This window comes from Oncorhynchus tshawytscha, linkage group LG13 (assembly GCF_018296145.1).
Source record: "Oncorhynchus tshawytscha isolate Ot180627B linkage group LG13, Otsh_v2.0, whole genome shotgun sequence".
Lineage (NCBI taxonomy): Eukaryota > Metazoa > Chordata > Actinopteri > Salmoniformes > Salmonidae > Oncorhynchus > Oncorhynchus tshawytscha.
In genome coordinates, this window is record NC_056441.1 from 38,694,179 (window position 1) to 38,720,573 (window position 26,395).

The 26,395-nt window shown below is 42.6% G+C and overlaps 1 protein-coding gene across 2 annotated transcripts in view; it reads left to right on the top strand.

Moving 5' to 3' along the window:
* Nucleotides 1–4,713: 4,713 nt before the first annotated feature.
* The window catches only part of LOC112264890 (angiopoietin-1), a 58,366-nt gene continuing 36,684 nt past the window's right edge, over nt 4,714–26,395 (top strand). The window contains exon 1 of one of the 2 annotated variants that reach the window (XM_024441792.2): nt 4,714–5,758. In XM_024441792.2, the coding sequence (XP_024297560.2) occupies nt 5,336–5,758 (423 nt within the window). In that variant the 5' untranslated portion in view covers nt 4,714–5,335. The remainder of the gene's footprint in view (nt 5,759–26,395) is intronic. The other variant, XM_024441791.2, reaches the window with a different exon arrangement.

Genomic DNA, 26,395 nt, shown 5'->3' on the forward strand with positions numbered 1-26,395 from the left:
CTGGAATTTTCCAAGCTGTTTAAAGGCACAGTCAACTAAGTGTATGTAAACTTCTGAAATTTGTGGAGTGGTTGAAAAACAAGTTTTAATGACGCCAACCTTAGTGTATGTAAACTTCCGACTTCAACTGTATATTTGTCTTGTATGTGTACATATACATTGATAAAATCAACAGACAACCAAATAAATGTTGCTCATTTCTTTTCCAAAAGCACAACATGAGCCAGATACTGATTTAGAACAGCTGTATTCGGGCCTTGAGAAACTGACACAATCCATTCTGTGCTTCATTGCCATAAGTTAGCCATTTTGTCAAAGAAAGTGTTATGGCGAAAGACCAACTTGGGACCTCAACAGTTAGAAAAATGACAGTAGTAGCTTTGAAACAGCGTTTGTTTTCTCAGTAATGTTTCATGTTTACATTCCTATGAGAATTAAGATCTGAGATTACACAACTCAATTAAGATGATGTAAATACAAACAGCTTGTGAGTTATGGAAAGGCAGACAATGCCAATACAAGCTGGAATAAAAGGAAGTTGTTTCTGATATGACCATTTCTACTTCGTAATTTTATAGAGTCGACATGTATTGGCACTTGGGCCAATGACTCCATGGCTGCGCACAACTCCAACACCATCATTAAAGTTGCTCCACAGGATTTATTTATATTTTTGCGCATTGTAATTTCAGAAAATGTCTATTATAAATCTGCTGTTATAGTGGAATGATATTGTTTCACAGTATTACTGTATTGCTACTTATTCAACCACTGATTTCTCCTGCCGGGGTGGAATCTGTTGTCATAATGTGGCTGTGTTATTTAGTGGAAATTGCTGTGTAATTTCCTGGTTGCAAATATTCGACACGGTTTCAGTTATTGTGAGAAAAGAAGCACTGAATATTGTAGGGAATCATTGTACCATCTAAATCGTTGTAAATATATTTTCAATAACAAAACGTTGGGCCAAAACCATTGTCTTAAGGTTGGTGGACCAAAACCATTGTCTTAAGGTTGGTGGACCAAAACCATTGTCTTAAGGTTGGTGGACCAAAACAAAGTCAGAACAGTTTCCCATTTTGACAACAGATGACTATCCGGTGGGAGAAACCATTAGGCGAATATCACACCCAATCCCAACACTGCTGGGTAAGTAATAATGTAAAACATTATCATTCCACTATTAGCGGCAGATATATTATGTACACTTTCTGACAACGCAAAATGTCCCAAAAATTCTATGTGTAGCACCTTTAAGTTTGCTGATGACACGACGGTGGTTGGCCAGATCACCAACGACGATGAGACAGCCTATAGGGAAGAGGTCAGTGACCTGGCAGTGTGGTGCCAGGACAACAACCTCTCCCTCAATGTCAGCAAGACAAAGGAGCTGACCGTGGACTACAGGATACGGAGGGCTGAGCACGCCCCCATCCACATTGAAAGTGGAGAGGTTTGAGATCTTCAAGTTCCTCGGTGTCCACATCACTAAGGAATTATCATGGTCCCCACACACCATCACAGTCGTGAAGAAGGCACGGCAATGCCTCTTCCCCCTCAGGAGGCTGAAAAGATTCAGCATGGGCCCTCAGATCCTCAAAAAGTTATACAGCTGCAACATTGAGAGCATCTTAACGGGCTACATCACTGCTTGGTATGGCAATTGCTCTGCATCTGACCCCAAGGCACTATAGAGAGTATTGCTTACTGCCCAGTACATCACTGGGGCCGAGCTCCCTCCCATGCAGAACCTATATGACAGGCGGTGTCAGAGGAAGGCCCTAACAATTGTCACCCAAGTCATAGACTGTTCTCTCTGCTACCGCATAGCAAGTGGTACTCATCCACCAGTCTGGAACCAACAGGACCTACTCCCAAGCCACAAGACTGCTAAATAGTTAGTTAAATAGTTCAACCAAATAGCTACCGGGACTGTCTTTTGAGTCATCACGTACGCTGCTGCTACTGTTTATTATCTATCCTGTTGCCTGGTCACTTTATCCCTACCTATTGTATATGTACATATCTACCTCAATCACCTCGTACCCCTGCACATTGACTCGGTGCTGGTACCCTGTGTATATAGCTAAGTTATCGTTACTCATTGTGTATTTATAACTCATGTTATTATTTTTCTATTATTTCTCTTTTTTTCTTTCTGCATTGTTGGGAAGGGCCATTAAGAAAGCATTTCACTGTTAGTCTACACTTGTTGTTTATGAACTGTTAGAAGAAAGCATTTCACTGTTAGTCTACACTTGTTGTTTATGAACTGTTAGAAGTAAGCCTTTCACTGTTAGTCTACACTTGTTGTTTATGAACTGTTAGAAGTAAGCATTTCACTGTTAGTCTACACTTGTTGTTTATGAACTGTTAGAAGTAAGCATTTCACTGTTAGTCTACACTTGTTGTTTATGAACTGTTAGAAGTAAGCATTTCACTGTTAGTCTACACTTGTTGTTTATGAACTGTTAGAAGAAAGCATTTCACTGTTAGTCTACACTTGTTGTTTATGAACTGTTAGAAGTAAGCATTTCACTGTTAGTCTACACTTGTTGTTTATGAACTGTTAGAAGAAAGCATTTCACTGTTAGTCTAACTGTTTATGAACTGTTAGAAGAAAGCATTTCACTGTTAGTCTACACTTGTTGTTTATGAACTGTTAGAAGTAAGCCTTTCACTGTTAGTCTACACTTGTTGTTTATGAACTGTTAGAAGAAAGCCTTTCACTGTTAGTCTACACTTGTTGTTTATGAACTGTTAGAAGTAAGCCTTTCACTGTTAGTCTACACTTGTTGTTTATGAACTGTTAGAAGTAAGCATTTCACTGTTAGTCTACACTTGTTGTTTATGAACTGTTAGAAGTAAGCATTTCACTGTTAGTCTACACTTGTTGTTTATGAACTGTTAGAAGAAAGCATTTCACTGTTAGTCTACACTTGTTGTTTATGAACTGTTAGAAGAAAGCATTTCACTGTTAGTCTACACTTGTTGTTTATGAACTGTTAGAAGTAAGCCTTTCACTGTTAGTCTACACTTGTTGTTTATGAACTGTTAGAAGTAAGCATTTCACTGTTAGTCTACACTTGTTGTTTATGAACTGTTAGAAGAAAGCATTTCACTGTTAGTCTACACTTGTTGTTTATGAACTGTTAGAAGTAAGCCTTTCACTGTTAGTCTACACTTGTTGTTTATGAACTGTTAGAAGTAAGCCTTTCACTGTTAGTCTACACTTGTTGTTTATGAACTGTTAGAAGAAAGCCTTTCACTGTTAGTCTACACTTGTTGTTTATGAACTTTGACAAGTAAGCATTTCACTGTTAGTCTACACTTGTTGTTTATGAACTTTGACAAGTAAAGCATTTCACTGTTAGTCTACACTTGTTGTTTATGAACTGTTAGAAGAAAGCCTTTCACTGTTAGTCTACACCTGTTGTTTATGAGATGTGACAAATACATTTGATTTGAGAGTGAAAATTGTGAAAATTCCTACATTTTGTAACTTTTGAGATATATAGTTTCTCCTTTTCAGTTTATTGAGAAGTCATTGAAAATAGATGAACCTTTTTTCAATAATTGAATTGGAAGTCTACTTCCTTTAATTGACTTCCTTCCATTCGAATTGAGCCCAACCCTGGGCTGTGGACTGTTTGATAGTATATCTTATTTGACAGCATGGCATTTAAGCTCAGGTTTATGGCAATGCTAGTAGTTTTGATTTAATACACTCAAGAACTCCCTGGTTCATTTGGACTTTGTAACAGGACACCCATGTTTTAGGACACCAGCGAAGTTCATCAACTGTACCCAGTTTTCCCAGAAATGTTTGCACATGCTTCGTGTCTTGAGTAGCCAGGGTTTGTTATCTTGGGTCTCCTCCATGCATTAACTCACACACCCCTCCTTCTCCCACACTGTGAGCCCAACATTAGGTTGTATCCACTATCACAGAATACACACACTTTATCACACACACATCAGGGTGGTTTGGACCACAGTGAAGTGATGAGGGCCTGGTCATCTCTATCTGTTGATAGCCTTCCCTGAATCATAAGGATGTCAGGACACTGTCCATAATAGGGACTTGACCTTTGACCCTGGGCCTTTCACCACACTATTCCCTCGGCTTCCCTTGCTGGCTGCCGATGAAGACATTCCTCTGTCTACTTTTGGATTTCGGTTTTGTTTTCCTTAAAACACGGAGAGCTCTCCCGGATTGGTATTTTGACAGCTTTTGCAGAGTTTCGCACCATGTTGTGGCTATTTTTGGTGAGAGGAGAAGAATTACATTAGATATGATATATCACTTCACTCAATATGATAAAGTATGTAAACATTGAATTCTCTTACCACCTAAATGGGATAAAACTCGATTTACTAAAAACCATGGAAATACAACACAGCATTGTGAACCCCTGTGTTATATCGTTGAGTGTTATATAGTTGAGTGGTGGACAGTGAGAATCCTGTGGCATCTGCTGTGTACTGTAGTGCAGGGGAGACGGGAACAGACTGAGTGTGTACAGGGGCAGGGCTACCACACAAGCCTCAGGTCAGAGAGCGTGTAAACCAATCCTCGCAGTCTGAGCACATCCTCTGTGCTTGGGGTCCCTCTCTGCCTTACACACACACACACACACACACACACACACACAAACACACACACACACACACACACGAGGGAGAGAGAGAGAGAGAGAGAGAGAGAGCGACTCGTCCATAAACACACATTCCTCTGCAGTCTCTGTGAGGGGCAGGCTCAGAGTGTGCTGGAAGCCTGGTGCTGGTCTTTAGTGAGCCTCGCTCCAGTCGTTTAGTCACACAGGGAAACCAGAGCAGAGACGGAGGAGGAAGAGCAAAGCAGTCACACAAGAGGAGGTCTGACGACACTATCCGTATGCACTGACCCTTGTATTTAACACATGTAGACATACATGCACACGTGCATGCTGCATTGATACAGTGTAAAAAGGACCATCTATATAAACACACAAGCTGTCACGGTGCAACACGTGTATGCGGCGAGCCCTGGACGACTGGACTTCTGGCTGACTTCTGACCGGACACGTAGCGCTCCAGCAGCCCATTACAAGAGTGTGTGTGTAAGTGTGTACGTGTGTGTGTGAGCACACCGGAGATGCCCTCCAGACCTTCTCACAGTAGGAGGTCCAGCACGACGATGGATGACACGTGTTCTACATCGACTGGGATCCGTACAGCATTCTGATCCACTAAAAGAAATACTGGCCCAAGACCGACCGCTGAACAGACGAAAAGTCATCCAGAAGCCAACGATAAAAGGACTTTACTTTTTCAACCTTTCCTCCAGGCTGGAATGATGTTGTGGAACAAGTTTGCCTGCCACTTGCTTTCGTTGGCAGCCCTACTGGTGGCAGTGGGCTGCAGCGTGGGGGAGCATAGAAAAGGGACAGATGGCAGTGCCAGCGGCGTAGGACAGGGCAGCACAGGTGGCAGCACGGGTAGCAGCAGCAGCAGCAGCGGTAGTAGTAGTGAAAGTAGTAGCAGCAGTAATCGGAGGTACCACAGAGTCCAGCATGGACAGTGCACCTACACCTTTATCCTACCTGAGGGCGACAGCAGCGGAGGGAATTCGTGCCGACAAGGGAAAGCAGCGACACAGTTCAACAGCGCCAATGCGCTGCAGAGAGACGCTCCACCCCTGGAACAGGACTTCGCTTCCCAGAAGATCCAACACATGGAGCACGTCATGGAGAACTACACTCAGTGGCTGCAGAAGGTAAGGGAGAAGTGGTCATAGTCGAAAGCTTGTGCAGGTGTCCTTTTATGTTTACTTTCTGAGTATGCATTGAAGCGGTCTGTGTTTACGCAAGGGCTGTGTTGTTGTGTCTGGCTCTGATGGGTTTTTTTTTGTGACCCCTTTAAAGGTATGTGCGTTTGAGAGTGATGTTCTCCAGCTTTCAATTGGAGTTTCCTCGTGGTTGTCTTAATGAAAGTTCTTACAGTATTGTCAGGGATTTATCTGGGCGCTCTATGGCTGGAGCTGTGTGCTACGACTCTGGTATTCATGGTTTAAGATCTTGGAGAGGGTCTTGAACAAATCTCATGAGGAATCTAGTTAAAAGCCTTTGTACGGCTGTCCCATACCGACAAAATAACCAACATCCCATAAACAATTTACATCCATAAAGCTGTTTTGTTACGTAACTGTATATATTAACCATTGATCTATTTGTGTAAGATCCGTGTTTGGTACTTCTCCGAAAAACTCTGTGCTCCCTGAGCAAAACTCCACAGATGTCAAGTTACGTTCCACGCTGCATCCGTCACGATGCGTGGTCGTAATATGTCAGTCCTCCAGAGTTCTCCAGTGTGCTGTCTCTTTAATGACAGGAAGCCTGTAAGGACCACTGCTAGAGTACGACGGAAGAATGCTCCCTCTATGTACTGCCACCCAGGACTTTCCATTAGTCCACACTCTAGCTTTAGAATATAAAGAAAGCGAGTTAATGGAATCATCAGATATTTTCTATAAGTAAAGGATTTACTAACATGAAAGACATAAAAATAAAAATAAATGTGAAAACGTACTGATTATTGGGAATAGATTAGTTAAAGGGAATAGATCTTCCATTTTCTGATCTGTATCTTTTGCCTTGCAAAATTGTGTATACATCTTTATTTCAAAGCTCTGTACATTTTTCATGGGTAACCTTCGAATTGGATTTTCAACAGGCAAGGGCAGATTTACAATTGGGTAAGCTACACTACTGCAGGAAACAGAAATAATGATTTTGCAATGCAGTGCTCATTGAATTCAACTGGGAATGCAATCAACCAACAAATATACTTGTCGATAGGCTTGCCAAGAATTGTAGGCAAGGGAACTAAGCAAATGTACTCTCTATCAGGGGTTTAAGAGACAGATGCCTGTGTTGCGTACGACTCCTCACATCCTTTTCCTCCAACTTGTAAAGCCAGTCAGGTGTTTATGACCAGGAATATGGTTTCACTGTGACGTTGATGAATTGTGAAGTCATCACTGATACCACTTGGCAACTGAATTGTTAATCTTAGACTCCTTATCGTTGAAAAGATAAACTATCTCTCTGAAATGAATACATGAGTCAAATAAACAAACTCTACATTCGGAAAAGCAGCTCTGCTGTACTTTTTCACAATAATGTGACTTTGCAAGGAGATTAGGAGGGCCAATCTATGATGAATTGCTTAAACACACAATCGTTTATTTTTGTCTGTAAAATGTTGGCACAAAGTGAACAAATAATTGCACATAATGCACAATAGATTTGATAGTTTTCTCTGGAATTGTGGGATTAATTTAACTGAGCATCATCAATACCCGTTAGCGTGCTGGGGTCTCTGCTCACTAGTAATTGGAGCACCATCTTAAAAGCTATTGGGGCAAGTTTCTCAACGGTATTACTGCTTTTCATCTACCTCCGAAATGTATTCTTTCCAGTCCTCTGGTTGTGAGAAGTGGTCGTTCTTTATAAATGACCCAACATTTCATTCCAATGAACTGCTGGTTGAGTTTGTAGTTAGGAAAGTAGGAGAGATGTTATTGCTTCTTACTGTATGTTGTATATCACACTAGTAAAGCACAAACATAGAGGTATGCACATATCAATTCCCAAATAAATTGGTTGGCTTTTGCTCAGAAACTACACACATCACTATACATCACTCGGTTTATCTCGTATCTGGGAAGAGGAATTTCAGTGGTAAAAACTGCTCGAAAACTTGAGATAAGCTGTGGGCTGTAAATGGTTGTGGGAATGATGACCTATATAAATTAAGAAAAACTATTGGCATGCAAAACATTGTTCCGTGGAGAAAAATTATATCACATAATGAGGACCATGACTATACATTGTAAAAAAATAAAAATAAAATGTTGATTCAATGTACAATTTTAACGCAAGCAGTTGCAATAGGATTGTGAGTTTGCTCAACAAAATAACATTGAAGTTAATTCAATGTGCAATTATAAGTCAACCAGCTGCATTAGGATTGTGAGTTTGCTCAACATTTGGGCACATTTGGCCTTAGAGCTGAACCAACTTTGAGCAGAGCAAATTCTTGTCCTTTTGAAATGGTAAAAATGGTAGTGTGTGAAAGCATCTGCCATCACCACTAATACCATCGTGTTTCTTCCCCGACACATTTGCATTCTCTGCTGACCTCTGACATTTTTTTTCATCTTAAGGGGTAAAAAAACAAAGGAGAAACAAAAAAATCCTGCATCCTGCACGTCTTCAATATTCTGAAAGAACAATATGCAATAATCTTGTCAACAGTTGATTGACAATAGAAGTGACAGTAACCGGTGGACACCAACATAATACGAATTAGGGGAGACGTTTTAAGAGGCAGCACACAGTGATAATTCAGCCCAATTACAGAGGTGCGGGAACATCAGGATGCAGTTAACATTTCTCATCAAACAGAGGATTAAGTGTCCCAGCCAGTCGATCTATCTTAATCACGTAAGCCTTGACTGCTTGTCAAGAGGAGAGCTGTCCCTAAATGCTACTCCAGCCACCACTGATGAAAGAATCCACAAAGGATACCACACACGCCTCGATGCATGGGCGCCTTAACTTGTTGGGGGGTAGATGCAGCAAGCAGCTGTTCGGGAATTATTAGGCCGTCCCAATCTTTCCCCTCCGTGGAAGTCTGGTCGGCCCAGGGAAGAGCAGGCACTGATAACATTCCTGCTCAGTCAAAGGTGGCTTCTGTTTGTCCAAGGATTACTTCCCCGGCAGGCCTGTAAAGAAGGGGGAATTGGACCAGATTGCCTGTGATCTTTGGGTATTTGTTGCTGGAAAGTAGCCAATTAATGCATCCCCACTCCATTCCATCACTGCCTGGTTTGTGAAAGTGTGCATGTTCAGTTGTAGAAGAGAGATCATCGAGTTTGCCTTTTAACGACAAACAAAAAACATGAAATCAAAGTTAAAATAACATCGGGTGAGATGTTTCGTATCACTCAGCCGATCACTTCCAGATGCATTCAACGTTTGAATGATATAAATCAGCTACGGGAGAGATACACTCAAGATCCCCTTTCCACTTCCTCAATAATTCAAGGACAACTCAAGTCATTGAAACTTGGACCAAGGTCCATTTCAAGGAGCCAAAAAGAAATCCTGCTCCCCAGGAGTGAAAGTGATAGATCTTCACACGGTCACTTTAGTGCCGAGCGTAGAAAGGGTTTCAAACCAATGTTTCTTCAGGGGGAGGCATTGCCAGAATAAGCTGTTGAAGTTAAAAGAGGAGAGATGATATCAGTGTTCACAGTGCTATCCCTGTGAATTTCCCATTGCTCTGCCTGTTAGTGTAATCAGGATGCACAACATGGGTAGTTCCTAGTTTCCCTTCACCCCTTGGGGTTAATACAGCAAAAAGGGGGAATATTTCTTAACGCTATCAGAAGGCCACACAGCCTGCCTAAAGAGCCAAGGAAAGACTAAGCTATTTTAGGGGTGACTTCCTCTGTATCAAAGCTTCTTTTTGCAAATAACGCGGGCCAAAACGAACAAATTGGACGATGCAGCGAGCTACTGGACGCACAACAGACTGAGAAGCGCTTCCTTCCTGTCCCTTGCAGAAGTTGCAAGACCACGAAAATAGCAGAAGGGGCTGTTGTACTCTGCTACTGCTTCCATAGATGAATCTTTGCCTCACTTGCACTGGCAGAGAAGGTGGAAAAGAGAACAGAGCTTCTTTGCAGCATGTCAGGAGGATAGTTAAGGAAGTCCATTACAATGTCACAGTATTCCCACATGGATGTGAACATTGAGGCCGACATGGTTATTGTTATTTTCAGGAAATGGGTATTTAGTATGTTTGTCACGGTCAATATGGCAGCTCACTTAGTATCAAACTCTTTTCCCAGAAATCGTATTTCATTGTGGTCGTTAGCTTCGAACCTGTTAGAACTTTTGATATTGGGCAGAAAAAGTATTTTTAACTTTACGCCATGGTTATGAAACCAAAGTGAATAGGGGAGGTTTTTAATGCCCACGGTCTTGAGAGTCTCTCCAGTTTCTCTTGAGTCTCTCTGAGGCATCATGTGTACATGTGGTTAAACTCCCATCATTCATTTCAATGAATTAACCTCCAGTGGGCTCTTGGTACAGGATTTTACCTAGCTTTAATTGCAATGTTATTTTTGTATTTGCTTCGGAGTGCCAGTCATTTGCTATACACCGCTCAAAGACATTTTACTTACTGCTCTGCACTCCCCAGTATATGTGTGAAATCAGTTGAGAACGTCCTGTATTATGTTTGGGTTTCCGAGTATATTCACTTCTTCAATGGAACACATTTTTCTTCCTGGGATTACCACAGGTATTATACATAAGAGAGAGTGTGCTGCAGCATGTCACTCAGGTGATATAGAGAGCTTTACCATCGGCCTATACTGTATGTCAGGGGAACTGATATTTGGATACTTCCGTTCTCGATGACATTTGACCTTGTTTTGAGTAATGGTTCAGTATGGTGTGCCTGTATAAGGAATTAACATACCTTGGGTGGCAGGTAGCCTTGCGGGAGAGCGTAGGACCAGTAGTTGAAAGGCCGCTGGTTCAAATCTCTGAGCCGACTAGGTAAAACATTTGCCGATGTGCCCTTGAGCAAGGCAATTTAACCATCATTGCTCCTGTAAGTGCCTCTCGATAAGAGTGTCTGCTAAAGTCTCAGTCGTCGCGCTTGTCTTTAGAAGTTATAGCTCGCAAGCATTGCCAAACGTACAGCATACAGTGCGAAGCCTGTATGGGTGAGTGATTCTGACCCAAATATAAGATAGTAGCCATTGTGGAATATTATACAACACTATAAAAACGGATTGTTCAGTCAGTGGTCCAATAAATGCTGCTATCACAGTGTACTACAACAAATCGTTGAAATCCAGCTGTGATTTGAAAGAGCCCAATGGTATATCACTGCTTTCTATTATTTATACAAGACATAGACTATAACTCATGTCCAAATTTCTCTGGCTTGTTAAGTTTCTGTCATATTTCTCTGAACTGTCGTTCGGGGAGCCCGTTTGGGTTCATTCCAGCCCTGTAAAATTCCACGAGGCCCTACAAGACGCTGCCTTTATGTAAATGTGTACCTTCAAATTCTACAGCGGTGTTTTCTTCCAGGGACAGCGATCACAGGAAAGATATGTGGGCCTATGCTTTCTACTTCTGTTTACTGGCATGAGGCGGGAATAGAAGGAACGTACAGTAATGTATTGCCGTTATTTCTTTCTTTTTCGGGTCCAGCCAATCTTCAAGTTCGGTGTAGCATTTATCCTCTACAAATTCCCCATCGGAATCCTGTTCCATCTGACAATTATTCAGCTGAGAGATAAGGCTGACTGCGTGGAGTTCGGGGGAAATTCCTGAAGCATCCCAAAACACTGCCATTAAGCCCTTACTCCCCTTCGAGGTTGTGTCCTACAGATGTTGCATTGTGAGCGGTTGCTTTTGTCTGTCAGCACCGGGGCCACTTGCCAAAGTTCCAAAGGACAGCATTTCACCTCATTTGAGAGTTCAGCTTCTTCAACTTTTCCACGATTACAAATCAAAACATCACAATTGGTGATGAAAGAGAGCAATGGAATAGTTTCTGTCAAAGTGAGAGGCTATGAATAAACAAACAGAACAGCAGATAAATAACAGGTCATAAAAGCACCCGCCGTGTGGGAAAACAAATGAAGAGAAGCAAGTGAAGGTGGGGAGAGAGGGAAAGAGTGTGGGAGATATTGGGTAACAGATAAGCAGTTTCACTCCCTCACAGCCGGAGTTGGATCAGTAAAATGAAGAATAGGCGAGTTTTCCTTCTCTTACTCTGTTCTTGTTGTGATCTGGGCCAATCGCACATCAGGCTTCATGTCACACTTTGCAATAACCTCAGTCATTTCTTTGTTCTGTCTTTTGGTGTTGGTGAGGCGTAGGGAAAAGTTCCTTGATGAATAATTCTTTGTAGTCCACATCTCATGATATATTAACATACGGTGTGGATCTGCACAACATGGTCGGCCACTCACGACTCCTCCCAGTGCGGTGGGTGGTTTTGTCTTGTGTGTGGGACGTGTTTGAGTCCCGGGTTAACGGTTTAGAGCTGTGATCGGCGTGGCACCTCATCCACACCCCTCACACACACACACACACATACACAGACCCAACATAGGAACAGTTCTGGAGAATATCTTAACCCCGTCCAGCACTGTGTTTGCCTGGTCTGGGACCCAAGCCAGGTTTCTCACATTCCACACAATACCAGGGCTGTGGCTGGCAGAGCCAACTAGAGATGACTGGTGAAGATGTCGATAGAGTGCTTGCTTGACCCCCCTTCCCCTTTTCTTCCCTGTCACATCATTTTCGACCTCTGCTTAAAATTGGAGTCAAAGGTCAATCCACCTTACACCCTGACCTTTTAGAGAATAACTGTACTAAATGTAGTCTCAATTACCCTTATGATAGAGCCCTAGCAAGCTTTGTTGGGTCAGGATAAGACCGACCTCTTGTACTATGATACTGTAAGTGTTTCTAGTAAATTGCAGGGATAAAGGGATCGTTTCAACAAGAGGTGTAACTGTTGTCGAGGGCAGAAATTCAGTCACTACCAGACTGATGCGGACCACGACCAGAGAATCACTCAACAAGACAGCCCCAGAACACATGCCTGTAGCTGGAAAACGAATGGAGCTTTACGCCTGTTTACTCATAAATGGGTTCAGATGTTTGTTTGAGTGGACTTTACTGCCGGGGGAGCTGCAGGCTGGGGTTGCGGGTGTTAATCCTCAGCAGGTCTGGAGGGGTTGTGTTTGGATGGACTGGAGGAGCAGGGGATGAGATTCAGTCTGACTAATGGTGGTCCGTAGATGGTCAGGTGGGATCTGCCTCTGTAGGCCCCCAGAACTCATTCCTTGAGCTTGAAACATTATGCATTAAGTTCTCAAACTTCTTAATGTGTAGTATTTTATGTCATAGTGTCAATCTGCATACTAATATAGCGTTTTCTTTGACTTTACTTAACCTTATTTAATTTTTTGACCTATTCGGGACATTTCAATAATGCTATATTGTAGGTGACTACTGGTAGTCACATTTTCCAATGTAAGAGGAATCCAAAAAACAATTGGGCTCTCAAATATTACATAATGATTTTGGAGTATTCTATAGCATACTATAATATGGTAACCATAGTCTAGCGGAAAGGATCCCTAAGCTTCCCTTATACTTCAGCTCAGCCGGGGGATGATGGTCCTACAGTACTTGTCTTTGGGGTGCGCTGGTTTCGATCATTTGATCTCTCCCCTGCTTGTCACTGTGTGTATACACACTTCTTTTGCACTTCAGTCTGAGAAAGCAAAAATAAACAGAGGTCCAGCCAGATGAAAGCCTCGGGATAAGGCGACATTGTGCTACGTATGCTCTGGTCCTCTGCTGCTCCGCTCGGGGCCCTCTGAGGAGTCAGAGCTGTAAGTGACTGGAGAGGACCACGCTGGGTTATGATGATGTTACAGGGTTTAAACCGAGCTCTACTGTGCCGGTCTGGTCTGCCTGGGGATATTCCATATGATATGACTATGAGCTGAGCTTCCACAGCTCCAAGGGTTGGGGTTTTGCTTGAAAGTAACTGCTTTCTCTCCATGTTGACATGTGGATTTCAGATTAGAGAAAAAAAAAGTATCATTATTATTTATAGTTATTATTTTACACAACATGATCTCTGGGTTGTTGGTTAGGATTTGAAACTAGCTGTACAATTGCAGGAACAATGGCATATCTTATGACTTGTGACATTTTTTGATTGTGTAAATACTGAATATTATAGACATTGTTACACCGGTAGGACCTGAGGTCAGACCAAAGCAGCTCCATCTGGTGAGGGCTACTGTACCTCTTCCTGCTGCTTTGTTTTCATTCCACTGCTGTTCAGTAGGCACCGCAACTGAGGAAAAAAGGGCCTGTTTCCAGTGACTGCCTCTGCGGCCTCCACGCCATTGACACCCCCCCCCCCTTCTGCCCGGGGCACGATGACTACCGCTGTCAGCACAGACGCATGACATCAAAGCCCCCTGTCCAGAGTCCAGACCCGCACAGCTGCAGATGATACATTGTCCAGTCTAGCTGTGAGATGGGGATGAGGAGGCAAATGAGAAGTGCCCCATCATTTAGACCTGATGTAACAGTGTGGCTGGTTGTGTGATGTATCCATAGCAAAGGAGGGAAGGGGGCCCATGGTTTGACTTGGGAGTTTATATAGGAAGTTTTTCTGTTTGCGAGGGTAACCCTGGATGACTTGAGAGTCTCTAAATAATCGCTTCTTCACTTAGCGGGATGCTCGGGGGAAAGATAAACATGGACATGCCGCTGAATGTAACAATACCTTGCATTAAATGGCAGTTCAATTTGAATAGAAGAGGCATCAGCTCTGATAGATGTTTAGCTGGCACTGGCAGTGAGGGAACATAGTGGTTATTATTATGTGATGAGAAAGGCCTACCATATTCACAAACGTTGAGATTGCACACATACCAACTTTATCATGAGGCAAACTAATTCCATCTATGTCTGAAATGTGCTGGCAGAGATAAAGATACCCCAAATGTTTGGATCGAATCACCCACGTCCCGTGGGTTGATATTCCTGTGTGTTCTAGGGCGAGGAAGATTGAGACAGCAGTGCCGAAGGGTTTACTCAGCCATTAGTGGCCACGTTCCTACTTGGATGAAGCCCAGTGGAAACCTTCCCATGTTTGAGAGAATGACAAGCTCGATTCCTCGGAAAACTAGAAAACTAGGGGTCCAGTATGAGGGCAGTTGAATTTGTTGAGTTTGTTTTGTTGTTTGGTTTTGTTTCTCCATTCCCATGTCTTGGATGAATGAATATGTTTCCTCTCCCATACGTCCAGATACACATCATTAATTGGGGTAATTTGAGGGCCTGCTTTTGACATAAGAGAGCTCCTTGAAACTCAAGGATTTGTGAAAATAGACATCCACACACAATCAAGGCTGCAAAATATTTATTTTCTCTCTTGATGAATTCACATGACTGATGCTAAGTGACCTGAGCTCAACAGAAGGAAGTAAAACAGCAATATATGGTTATTACTATAATATCATATAATTGAATTATATGATGAGTAATTCATAGAATACTACTGTTCCTTATCTAGTTTTACAGACCGGGTGAAAATACTAATTTATTACTATACATGGGGCAAGTATAGAAAACTCAGTAGTAAAGGATTTTGGAGATTCATCAGGGTGTTGCTACTGGAATAGGGTCATATAAGATAGCCAAATAATACTTGTCTAGACCAACTCTAAGAAATCATTTGCAGAATCTTGATTGTAATAACAAGCAAGCCTTCCACATCACAGCACCCGAATCTGAAAGAGAAATGTAAACATTTCTGTTGGACGAGATCCCTGCGGCCGTTCAGAGAGGAGAGCTGAAATTCAAAGCGAAGACTTTCTCCGTCCCTCTTGTTATATTTCGACTAAGTTCATAAGACAGGATATCAAAATTTAATTGCTTCTTGGTTATGTTAAATTATTTTGGGCTTTCTTGTGAAATTGGCTCCTATCTTAAACTTTTTACCTGTCTGTCATTGTCTGTACATTTTTAGTAGCGTGTTACCTTGGTTGCCGAAGATTGTGTTTCGTTTAATACATGATATTGTTGAAGCCCTTGAATTGATGTGTGAGATCTCTCTGACATTGGTTAATAATACGTGTATAGTAGATGGATAGGCAAAGTATTCCAACCAGATAAATGATTCCAATCACATAAGAATGAATGTATCTGATGGATGAAGTAAGATCAAATTTCCCATAAAGGACAGAAAACTGTTGGCAGTCATGTTCAGATATAGTTTTACTTTTCTCAGGCTTTTTCCCATTTATAAACATTTGACCTTTGTCTTTACAAACTTTTGAATCTTTAATCTGTTTCAAGTTATGCAAAATGTTACTTTTCCAAGCATCGGACCTCCATTTCAGCCGACCATTTCAAATATGTAAATCAAATCAAATCAAATGTATTTATATAGCCCTTCGTACATTAGCTGATATCTCAAAGTGCTGTACAGAAACCCAGCCTAAAACCCCAAACAGCAAGCAATGCAGGTGTAGAAGCACGGTGGCTAGGAAAAACTCCCTAGAAAGGCCAAAACCTAGGAAGAAACCTAGAGAGGAACCAGGCTATGTGGGGTGGCCAGTCCTCTTCTGGCTGTGCCGGGTGGAGATTATAACAGAACATAGCCAAGATGTTCAAATGTTCATAAATGACCAGCATGGTCAAATAATAATAATCACAGGCAGAACAGTTGAAACTGGAGCAGCAGCACGGCCAGGTGGACTGGGGACAGCAAGGAGTGATCATGTCAGGTAGTCCTGAGGCATGGTCCTAGGGCTCAGGTCCTCCGAGAGAGAGAAAGAAAGAGAGAAAGAGAGAATTAGAGAGAGCATACTTAAATTTACACAGGACACCGAATAGGATAGTAGAAGTACTCCAGATATAACAAACTGACCCTAGCCCCACGACACATAAACTACTGCAGCATAAATACTGGAGGCTGAGACAGGAGGGGTCAGGAGACACTGCGGCCCCATCCGAGGACACCCCGGGACAGGGCCAAATAGGAAGGATATAACCCCACCCACTTTGCCAAAGCACAGCCCCCACACCACTAGAGGGATATCTTCAACCACCAACTTACCATCCTGAGACAAGGCTGAGTATAGCCCACAAAGATCTCCGCCACGGCACAACCCAAGGGGGGCGCCAACCCAGACAGGAAGATCACATCAGTGACTCAACCCACTCAAGTGACGCACCCCTCCTAGAGACGGTATGAAAGAGCCCTAGTAAGCCAGTGACTCAGCCCCTGTAATAGGGTTAGAGGCAGAGAATCCCAGTGGAAAGAGGGGAACCGGCCAGGCAGAGACAGCAAGGGTGGTTCATTGCACCAGAGCCTTTCCGTTCACCTTCACACTCCTGGGCCAGACTACACTCAATCATATGACCCACTGAAGAGATGAGTCTTCAGTAAAGACTTAAAGGTTGAGACCGAGTTTGCGTCTCTCACATGGGTAGGCAGACCATTCCATAAAAATGGAGCTCTATAGGAGAAAGCCCTGCCTCCAGCTGTTTGCTTAGAAATTCTAGGGACAATTAGGAGGCCTGCGTCTTGTGACCGTAAGCGTACGTGTAGGTATGTACGGCAGGACCAAATCAGAGAGATAGGTAGGAGCAAGCCCATGTAATGCTTTGTAGGTTAGCAGTAAAACCTTGAAATCAGCCCTTGCCTTGACAGGAAGCCAGTGTGGGGAGGCTAGCACTGGAGTAATATGATCAAATTTTTTGGTTCTAGTCAGGATTCTAGCAGCCGTATTTAGCACTAACTGAAGTTTATTTAGTGCTTTATCCGGGTAGCTGGAAAGTAGAGCATTGCAGTAGTCTAACCTAGAAGTGACAAAAGCATGGATTAATTTAGAAAAGTTTCTGATTTTTACAATGTTATGTAGATGGAAAAAATCTGTCCTTGAAACAGTCTTGATATGTTCTTCAAAAGAGAGATCAGGGTCCAGAGTAATGCCAAGGTCCTTCACAGTTTTATTTGAGACGACTGTACAACCATTAAGATTAATTGTCAGATTCAACAGAAGATCTCTTTGTTTCTTGGGACCTAGAAAAAGCATCTCTGTTTTGTCCGAGTTTAAAAGTAGAAAGTTTGCAGCCATCCACTTCCTTATGTCTGAAACACATGCTTCTAGCGAGGGCAATTTTGGGGCTTCACCATGTTTCATTGAAATGTACAGCTGTGTGTCATCCGCATAGCAGTGAAAGTTAACATTATGTTTTCGAATGACATCCCCAAGAGGTAAAATATATAGTGAAAACAATAGTGGTCCTAAAACGGAACCTTAAGGAACACCGAAATTTACAGTTGATTTGTCAGAGGACAAACCATTCACAGAGACAAACTGATATCTTTCCGACAGATAAGATCTAAACCAGGCCAGAACTTGTCCGTGTAGACCAATTTGGGTTTACAATCTCTCCAAAAGAATGTGGTGATCGATGGTATCAAAAGCAGCACTAAGGTCTAGGAGCACGAGGACAGATGCAGAGCCTCGGTCTGATGCCATTAAAAGGTCATTTACCACCTTCACAAGTGCAGTCTCAGTGCTATGATGGGGTCTAAAACCAGACTGAAGCATTTCGTATACATTGTTTGTCTTCAGGAAGGCTGTGAGTTGCTGCGCAACAGCCTTTTCTAAAATTTTTGAGAGGAATGGAAGATTCGATATAGGCCAATAGTTTTTTATACTTTCTGGGTCAAGGTTTGGCTTTTTCAAGAGAGGCTTTATTACTGCCACTTTTAGTGAGTTTGGTACACATCCGGTGGATAGAGAGCCGTTTATTATGTTCAACATAGGAGGGCCAAGCACAGGAAGCAGCTCTTTCAGTAGTTTAGTTAGAATAGGGTCCAGTATGCAGCTTGAAGGTTAAGAGGCCATGATTATTTTCATCATTGTGTCAAGAGATATAGTACTAAAACACTTGAGCGTCTCTCTTGATCCTAGGTCCTGGCAGAGTTGTGCAGACTCAGGACAACTGAGCTTTAAAGGAATACGCAGATTTAAAGAGGTTTCTAATAATCATGATCTTTTCCTCAAAGAAGTTCATGAATTTATCACTGCTAAAGTGAAAGCCATCCTCTCTTGGGGAATGCTGCTTTTTAGTTAGCTTTGCGACAGTATCATAAAGGAATTTCGGATTGTTCTTATTTTCCTCAATTAAGTTGGAAAAATAGGATGATCGAGCAGCAGTAAGGGCTCTTCGGTACTGCACGGTACTGTCTTTCCAAGCTAGTTGGAAGACTTCCAGTTTGGTGTGGTGCCATTTCCGTTCCAGTTTTCTGGAAACTTGCTTCAGAGCTCGGGTATTTTCTGTGTACCAGGGAGCTAGTTTCTTATGAGAAATGTTTTTAGTTTTTAGGGGTGCAACTGCATCTAGGGTATTGCGGGGTATTGTTAAATTGAGTTCCTCAGTTAGGTGGTTAACTGATTTTTGTCCTCTGGCGTCCTTGGGTAGACAGAGGGAATCTGGAAGGACATCAAGGAATCTTTGTGTTGTCTGTGAATTTATAGCACGACTTTTGATGTTCCTTGGTTGGGGTCTGAGCAGATTATTTGTTGCAATTGCAAACGTAATAAAATGGTGGTCCGATAGTCCAGGATTATGAGGAAAAACATTAAGATCCACAACATTTATTCCATGGGACAAAACTAGGTCCAGAGTATGACTGTGACAGTGAGTGGGTCCAGAGACATGTTGGACAAAACCCACTGAGTCGATGATGGCTCCGAAAGCCTTTTGGAGTGGGTCTGTGGACTTTTCCATGTGAATATTAAAGTCACCAAAGATTAGAATATTATCTGCTATGACTACAAGGTCCGATAGGAATTCAGGGAACTCAATGAGGAATGTTGTATATGGCCCAGGAGGCCTGTAAACAGTAGCTATAAAAAGTGATTGAGTAGGCTGCATAGATTTCATGACTAGAAGCTCAAAAGACGAAAACATTTTTTTTAAATTGTAAATTGAAATTTGCTATCGTAAATGTTAGCAACACCTCCGCCTTTGCGGGATGCACGGGGGATATGGTCACTAGTGTAGCCAGGAGGTGAGGCCTCATTTAACACAGTAAATTCATCAGGCTTAAGCCATGTTTCAGTCAGGCCAATCACATCAAGATTATGATCAGTGATTAGTTCATTGACTATAATTTACCTCTTTCCTTACAAGGCTTCAGTGATGAGTCAAACCACCGGACCTCCATTTCAGCCGACCATTTAAAATATTTGCCTCTTTCCTTACAAGGCTTCAGTGATGAGTCAAAGCACTGGACCTCTATCCTAGCTGACCCATTGATCGATCCTCCTTCTGTCACGTTAAGGCAGAGGACGAGAGAGAGGATGAGAGAGGATGAGAGAGAGAAGTCAATTAAATTGGAAGATCTGCATTTGCCCAAAAGCATAAAAATAGGAGCCAATTGGAATTTGGAAGTCCTTATTTTCCTTACTGCACAATACTCGAAATCAGATAGATTTTAGGGAGTTTTGGAAACAAAAGAAAACGCCAAGTCTTTAGAGTTTTCACCAGTGGGCACGCTTCTCACTTTTGTCAATTTGTTGAGCCTAGGAGCTTTTGATGGACAGAAAGTGGTGTATTGGCTTTACTTGCCAAATGATTTTGGGCACTGGTTTTATATGCAATGATTTGGGTTGGAGATGGTTGGTTTGGTTTCAGGTTGTGTACACAAGACTAACTATGTCCTTGGAAAAGGATAACAGAATGAAATCAACACAACAGCATTCTGACAGAAAGAGAGAGAAACAGAGAGGACAGCTTTGGGTCCTGGCAGTGGACTGGTTGGATTAGAGTGTGATTCCCATTGGACTCTGGTCAAAAGTAGTGCACTACAGTATATAGGGAATAGGGAGCAATTTCGTTTTGGTACATGGCAGTCACACTCTGTCCATGGATCAGTTAAGCCCTGGAATCAGCACCTAGCAGGGCTTCAATAATGAGTCATAGCACTGGACCTCCATTCCAGCCGACCAGAGGCCTATTGATCGATCCCCATTCTGCCACGTTGAGAAAGAGAGAAGAGAGAGAGAGAGAGAGAGAGAGAGAGAGAGAGAGAGAGAGAGAGAGAGAGAGAGAGAGAGAGAGAGAGAGAGAGAGAATCACAATTTGGTAAATGCCTGGTATCTAGCTGAGAGGGTAAAGGTTGTAGAAGGTAACTTTGATTTCAGCCTGAGTTGCTCTCCCTAATTCGTATCCTCTCATGGTCTCACTCACTGTCTCAAAGTGACTTATATACAAACAACCCACTACATTTTGGCTGAAGCTGGGGCAATGAGACAATGAGTTATATTCTATATGTATGCTGTTTGTAAAGAATTATATGCAACCTCAATTTAAGCAACCCATTAAAGTCCTGGGCATTGAGTGAATTATAACCACAGGTTTCAGAGAACGTATTAAATCCCCCTTCACTGTCCTTCACTGGCGATAAGAAGGCGTTAGCACATTTGCTGGCATCATTCTCAAGGTGCCCTGTGCTGTAGTGTGAGGTGCTAATCGACAGTAATAGCTCCTTTACCGTATCCACTTGAGGCTTCTCAGATGGTTGGGGCCCGTCAGTGGGAAATGCAACCCAGACACCCACAGAGCCAGAGATAAGCTAGGCTACAACAGAGCACAAACGGTATGTTATAAACTGGGTGGTTCGAGCCCTGAATGCTGATTGGCTGACAGCCGTTGTGTAACAGACAGTATACCACGGGTATGACAAAACATTTGTTTTTACTGCTCTAATTACGTTGGTAAGCAGTTTATAGTCGCAATAAGGCACCTCGGGGGTTTGTGGTATACCTCAGGGGTTTGTGGTAAGGGCTGTATCCAGGCACTCCGCGTTGCGTCATGCTTAAGAACAGCACCCTTAGACGTGGTTTATTGGTCTTATACCACAACCCCTCGAACTTTATTGCGTAAATATACCACGGCTGTCAGCCAATCAGCATTCAGGGCTCGAGCCACCCAGTTTATAAAGGGAAATCATGCACACTCTAGAATGCTCTTCAAGCCAATCAGAAAGGAGTATTCAACAATGCCATGGTATAAGTAAGCAACAAGCAATGCGTAAATCAATCACACAACCTTTACCACCTTTCTACTCATGGCTCTGATAATGATCCACAGTCCAGGTAAGAGGTTAAACCTGACACCTGACTGAAACCTGACAACCTGACACCACAGTTATGGCTAACCTTGATGGATTTGGAGTGACCCTCAGCCAATGGGCTGCGTGTGGAGTTTAACCAAGTCCTCCAGCTGCTGCTAAGCCAAGCTGAACTGGTTCCTCTGACTCAGATAATAGCCCAGATTCCTCTCTAACAAACGTGAATTTCGATCAAAGAAACAGAGTGATTCATTGGCCTAAAGCTATTTGTATTTGTCTGCTGTATTTAGATGGAACATATATTCGATTTTTTTGTTGTTGTTTCCATTCAAATGACATTGCATTGTTTCAGATTGAATTTGAGTGCATTTTTTCGGATGACTTGTGTTTTTGTGTCTGGTCAGATGTCATGAAAATCTGACTTTGGCATTTAACCAACCCACATGAGAGTGGAGCACACCAGCACTGCATGCATAGCATGCACTTTAATGTATTTCATCATCGCTTTCCCAATTCCCAACAAGGGTATGCCTCTCTACTCACTTTCTACCACTGAAGGACACTATTTACTTTCTCCTGATTTCTAATCCTCTGCTGCTCACTGTCTGGAAAAGCACAGGCAAATAACTTAACACCCACATTGGGCTACTTTGCTTCTTCCCATGTGGTATTTTGACATGATGGGCCGTGTTTGTGTAATCTTGTTTCTCCTTGGTACTTTCCGTTTTATGACCCTCGCCAGATTGAGTCCTGGGTCAGGCACATTCCCTGGGAGACTGGCCATATGTCGATGAGCGCTGAGCTTAAGTTTCTGGAGGGCCACCGGTGTCACTTCCACCGGGGTCTCTCAAGGTGACTTACGCAGGGTGCAAGCAAGGCATATCAGACAACATTTACACCGTTTCGTTTTAACGGATTAGCAAACTGCTATAAAGAGTACAAGCTGCTTGGGAAGCGTTTGAAGAGTACTACAGTGTATCACCATTAAAGGCACAGGTCTCCAAAGATAAATACTTGCCATCCAAGTCGTGCCACGAGCCCGAGGTTATCAATTCAGACTGTTTCAATACATTATAATATCGGTGTTTCCGAACCATGTAGGTTCCAGACTCGTCATGTTCTTTCCAAACTCTTGTACCCTAGTGTGACACTTAAATCAGTCTGTTGTACTTCACAGCCAAAGGAGCTCTGTTGTATCTGAAAGTGGGCCTGAAACAACGCTACACTTAGCTTTTATATGAACGCCAAGACAGGGATATTGCACTGAAAGACTATTTCCACGTGGCAGACATTTGCTGATGGCTGATGGGTAGAAAGATGTCACAGTTTTAGGATTGAACTGTCTCTGCTCTGTCTGTGTTATAGTACTGTATGTTCACGAAACATTGAAATCCATCCTTTATATAGGCAAGCAATATGACAGTTGAGTATTTCCCTATTTGTAAGTGCCAATCTTTTGAATATGTTATACACATTAAAGTGATTTCTCTCTCTCAGCTTCAGCCCTTTATACCCCAAGATAATTCTAGAATGCTACTGTAGATTACTGGGAATTTTCATAATAAAGCTAATCTTCTCACACATTTCAAATAAACAGACATAAAGTAGCTCAAAAACAAAGTACAAATGACAATTACAAAACTTAGTTTTAAAGAGCACAACCTCTTCTTTAATATGACACCACATTAGTGTCAATAGCAATAACACTCATTTTGTCTTCCATTGTGTAAAGACTGTTACGTCTCTCGTCGGAAGGCGTGGACCAAAGCGCAGCGTGGTAAGTGTTCATGATATTTATTGATCAAAACACGCGAACAAAAAAACAAAGTGAAAAACAAACAGTTCTCTAAGGCATATAAACTATACAGAAAACAACGACCCACAAAACACAGGTGGGGAAAAGGCTACCTAAGTATGATTCCCAATCAGAGACAACGATAGACAGCTGCCTCTGATTGGGAACCACACTCGGCCAAAAACAAAGAAATAGAAAACATAGCAATAAAGAAACTAGAATGCCCACCCTAGTCACACCCTGGCCTAACCAAAATAGAGAATAAAAGCTTCTATGGCCAGGGGGTGACAAAGACACTCACTATCAAAAAAACATTAACACTGAACACAACAACAAAAAGTATTTAAAATTGTAGTAAATTTGACTAAATTACTCACTTAAAATGTACCAAGTATAATATATAATACTTATAAATATTATTTACATATCTAAAATACGACCAGAGGACGATATTCAGAAAGTATTTCAAAACCCACACAAAGTAGGCTAGTGGAATGACAACATTTCTTACTTCTGCAACAATGTAAAAATTCAAACAACTATTCAGAGACCATTTAAAAAATATATGTAACCTCTCTCAATAAGATTTAGTACAGACCAGGCCTGACACAAAATGTAGAAATAGTAGCCTACTTTGACAACAATTCAGTGAATGCAGTATTAGATAGAGACAGATAAAGAGAGACACTACAAAACACAACAACTGTTCCGAGATTTGTAGGGCAAATTCATATTTCACACTGTCACTTTAGTGGTTGCATTTAGCCTACAACATGTCATGGAACTTCTGGAAGTACTGCCCCATCCTGCAAAGGGGCACAGAACACGTAGAGCACCCAAAGGAGGTTTCTACACATCTCCCACTCTTTGCCCTGCGTCCACTCCGGATGCACACCACACACCCACACACCACTTCACCTGCTTTCAAATGAGTTACAACTCAGTCCACACGCCCTGGTGCCACAGTCTTGGCTCCCCTCTTCCTGCCACTGTAGCCATATCACAAAGTGGATGGACAAACTGCATTTTGAATGCCTTCAGGGACCAGCGCCTACGGTTTCTGGGAAGGGGTCTTTGCAGGGTCCCCCAAACAATATATGCATTTACGATGGCAATGTTGAGCATCCCCCAAAACACATACTTCCACTATTTTCTGCCTGGTGCGTCCAACATTGTAATAGCTCCTCAGTTGGTCAACATGGTCAACCCCACCTATTTTCTGCCTGGTGCGTCCAACATTGTAATAGCTCCTCAGTTGGTCAACATGGTCAACCCCACCTATTTTCTTGCTGTAATCCATTACAAGCTCTGTTCCTAGCACCTCCAAAACCCTTACCACTTTTACTTTAGGCCCAGGCTGTGTGGTACTATGGTGAATGGTGGATCTTGGGGCAGACACACGTCATGGAAGGCTTCCCTCTCGGATGTGTTCTCCCTCTTCCCCTCCCTCTTCTTCCTCCTCTCGCTCGGCTTTGTCCTCTCCCTCCTCTTTTTCCTCCTCCTCTCCCTCCCACTCCACTCATTTCTCCCTCCTCTTCACTCTCCTATTCCACTCTCCCTCCACTCTCTTCTCCTTCACTCTCCCTTCCTCTCTCCCTCCTCTCGCTCTCTCCCTCCACTCTTCTCTCACTCCCCTCCTTGCTCCACATCTCTATCCCTCCTATCATCTCTAACTCCTATTCGTCCCTGCCTTTTGCTCCAGAGCCCTGACTCTCCACATCACTTCCTTCGCTTTCACTGACCTTGAGGAACAGAGGAACAGAGGGAGAGGAGAGGAGCAACAAATAGGATACAATTGTGGTCAGGAACATAAACTCTCTCTTTCCCCTCACACTGCCTCTCTCTTCCTCCCTCTCTTTCTGTTTTTCAACTATACACATACTCTCTTCCTAATAAGGAGTTTCCATAATAAATTGTCTGAAACAGTTACAAGCCTCCCATTCCACACACACACACACACACACACACACACACACACACACACACACACACACACACACACACACACACACACACACACACACACACACACACACACACACACACTCTCTCTCTCTCCTCCAATCAACTCTTGCTTTCTTGCCTGACAGACTAACTACAGAGTTCGCCAATGTTAGCTGATTAGTTACGAAGCTGGGACAGTTTCCAAATGAATTGCATTGGTAGAAACAGGATAGAACAAGCAACTTGTTAGCTGGCTATGTAAACAATTAGAAACTGGGTGGTTCGAGCCCTGAATGCTGATTGGCTGACAGCCGTGATATATCAGACCGCATACGGGTATGACAAAACATGTATTTTTACTGCTCTAATTACGTTGGTAACCAGTTTATAATAGCAATAAGGCACCAAGGGGGTTTGTGGCATATGGCCAATATACCACGACAGAGGGCTGTGTCCAGGCACTGAGAACAGCCCTTAGCCGTCGTACATTAGCCATATAACACCCCCCGCCCCCCTCCACTCGTGCCTTATTGCTTAAATATCCAACTCATCATATGAGCTCCACTGAAGAGGCATTTACTATCCTAACACGACAGCTAAGCTGTCAAATAATAGGAAAACAAGGCAATGTATAGCCTATAAATATCTGCACCTAGACAACATGACAACCCATGACAACCCATGTACTTGCTAGCAACAGATTGTTAGCAAGTACATTTTGCACTATTGACACAGATATTACTGTTGGAAAAACAAGGCCATTGGCGCCGCTATAGTAATTTAACTGTGGGAATTCTGTGGGAATTCTGTGGGAATTTAACTGTGGGAATTCAAATATGTTCGTTTTGTGCACATTACAAACCATAATTGAGACACACATAA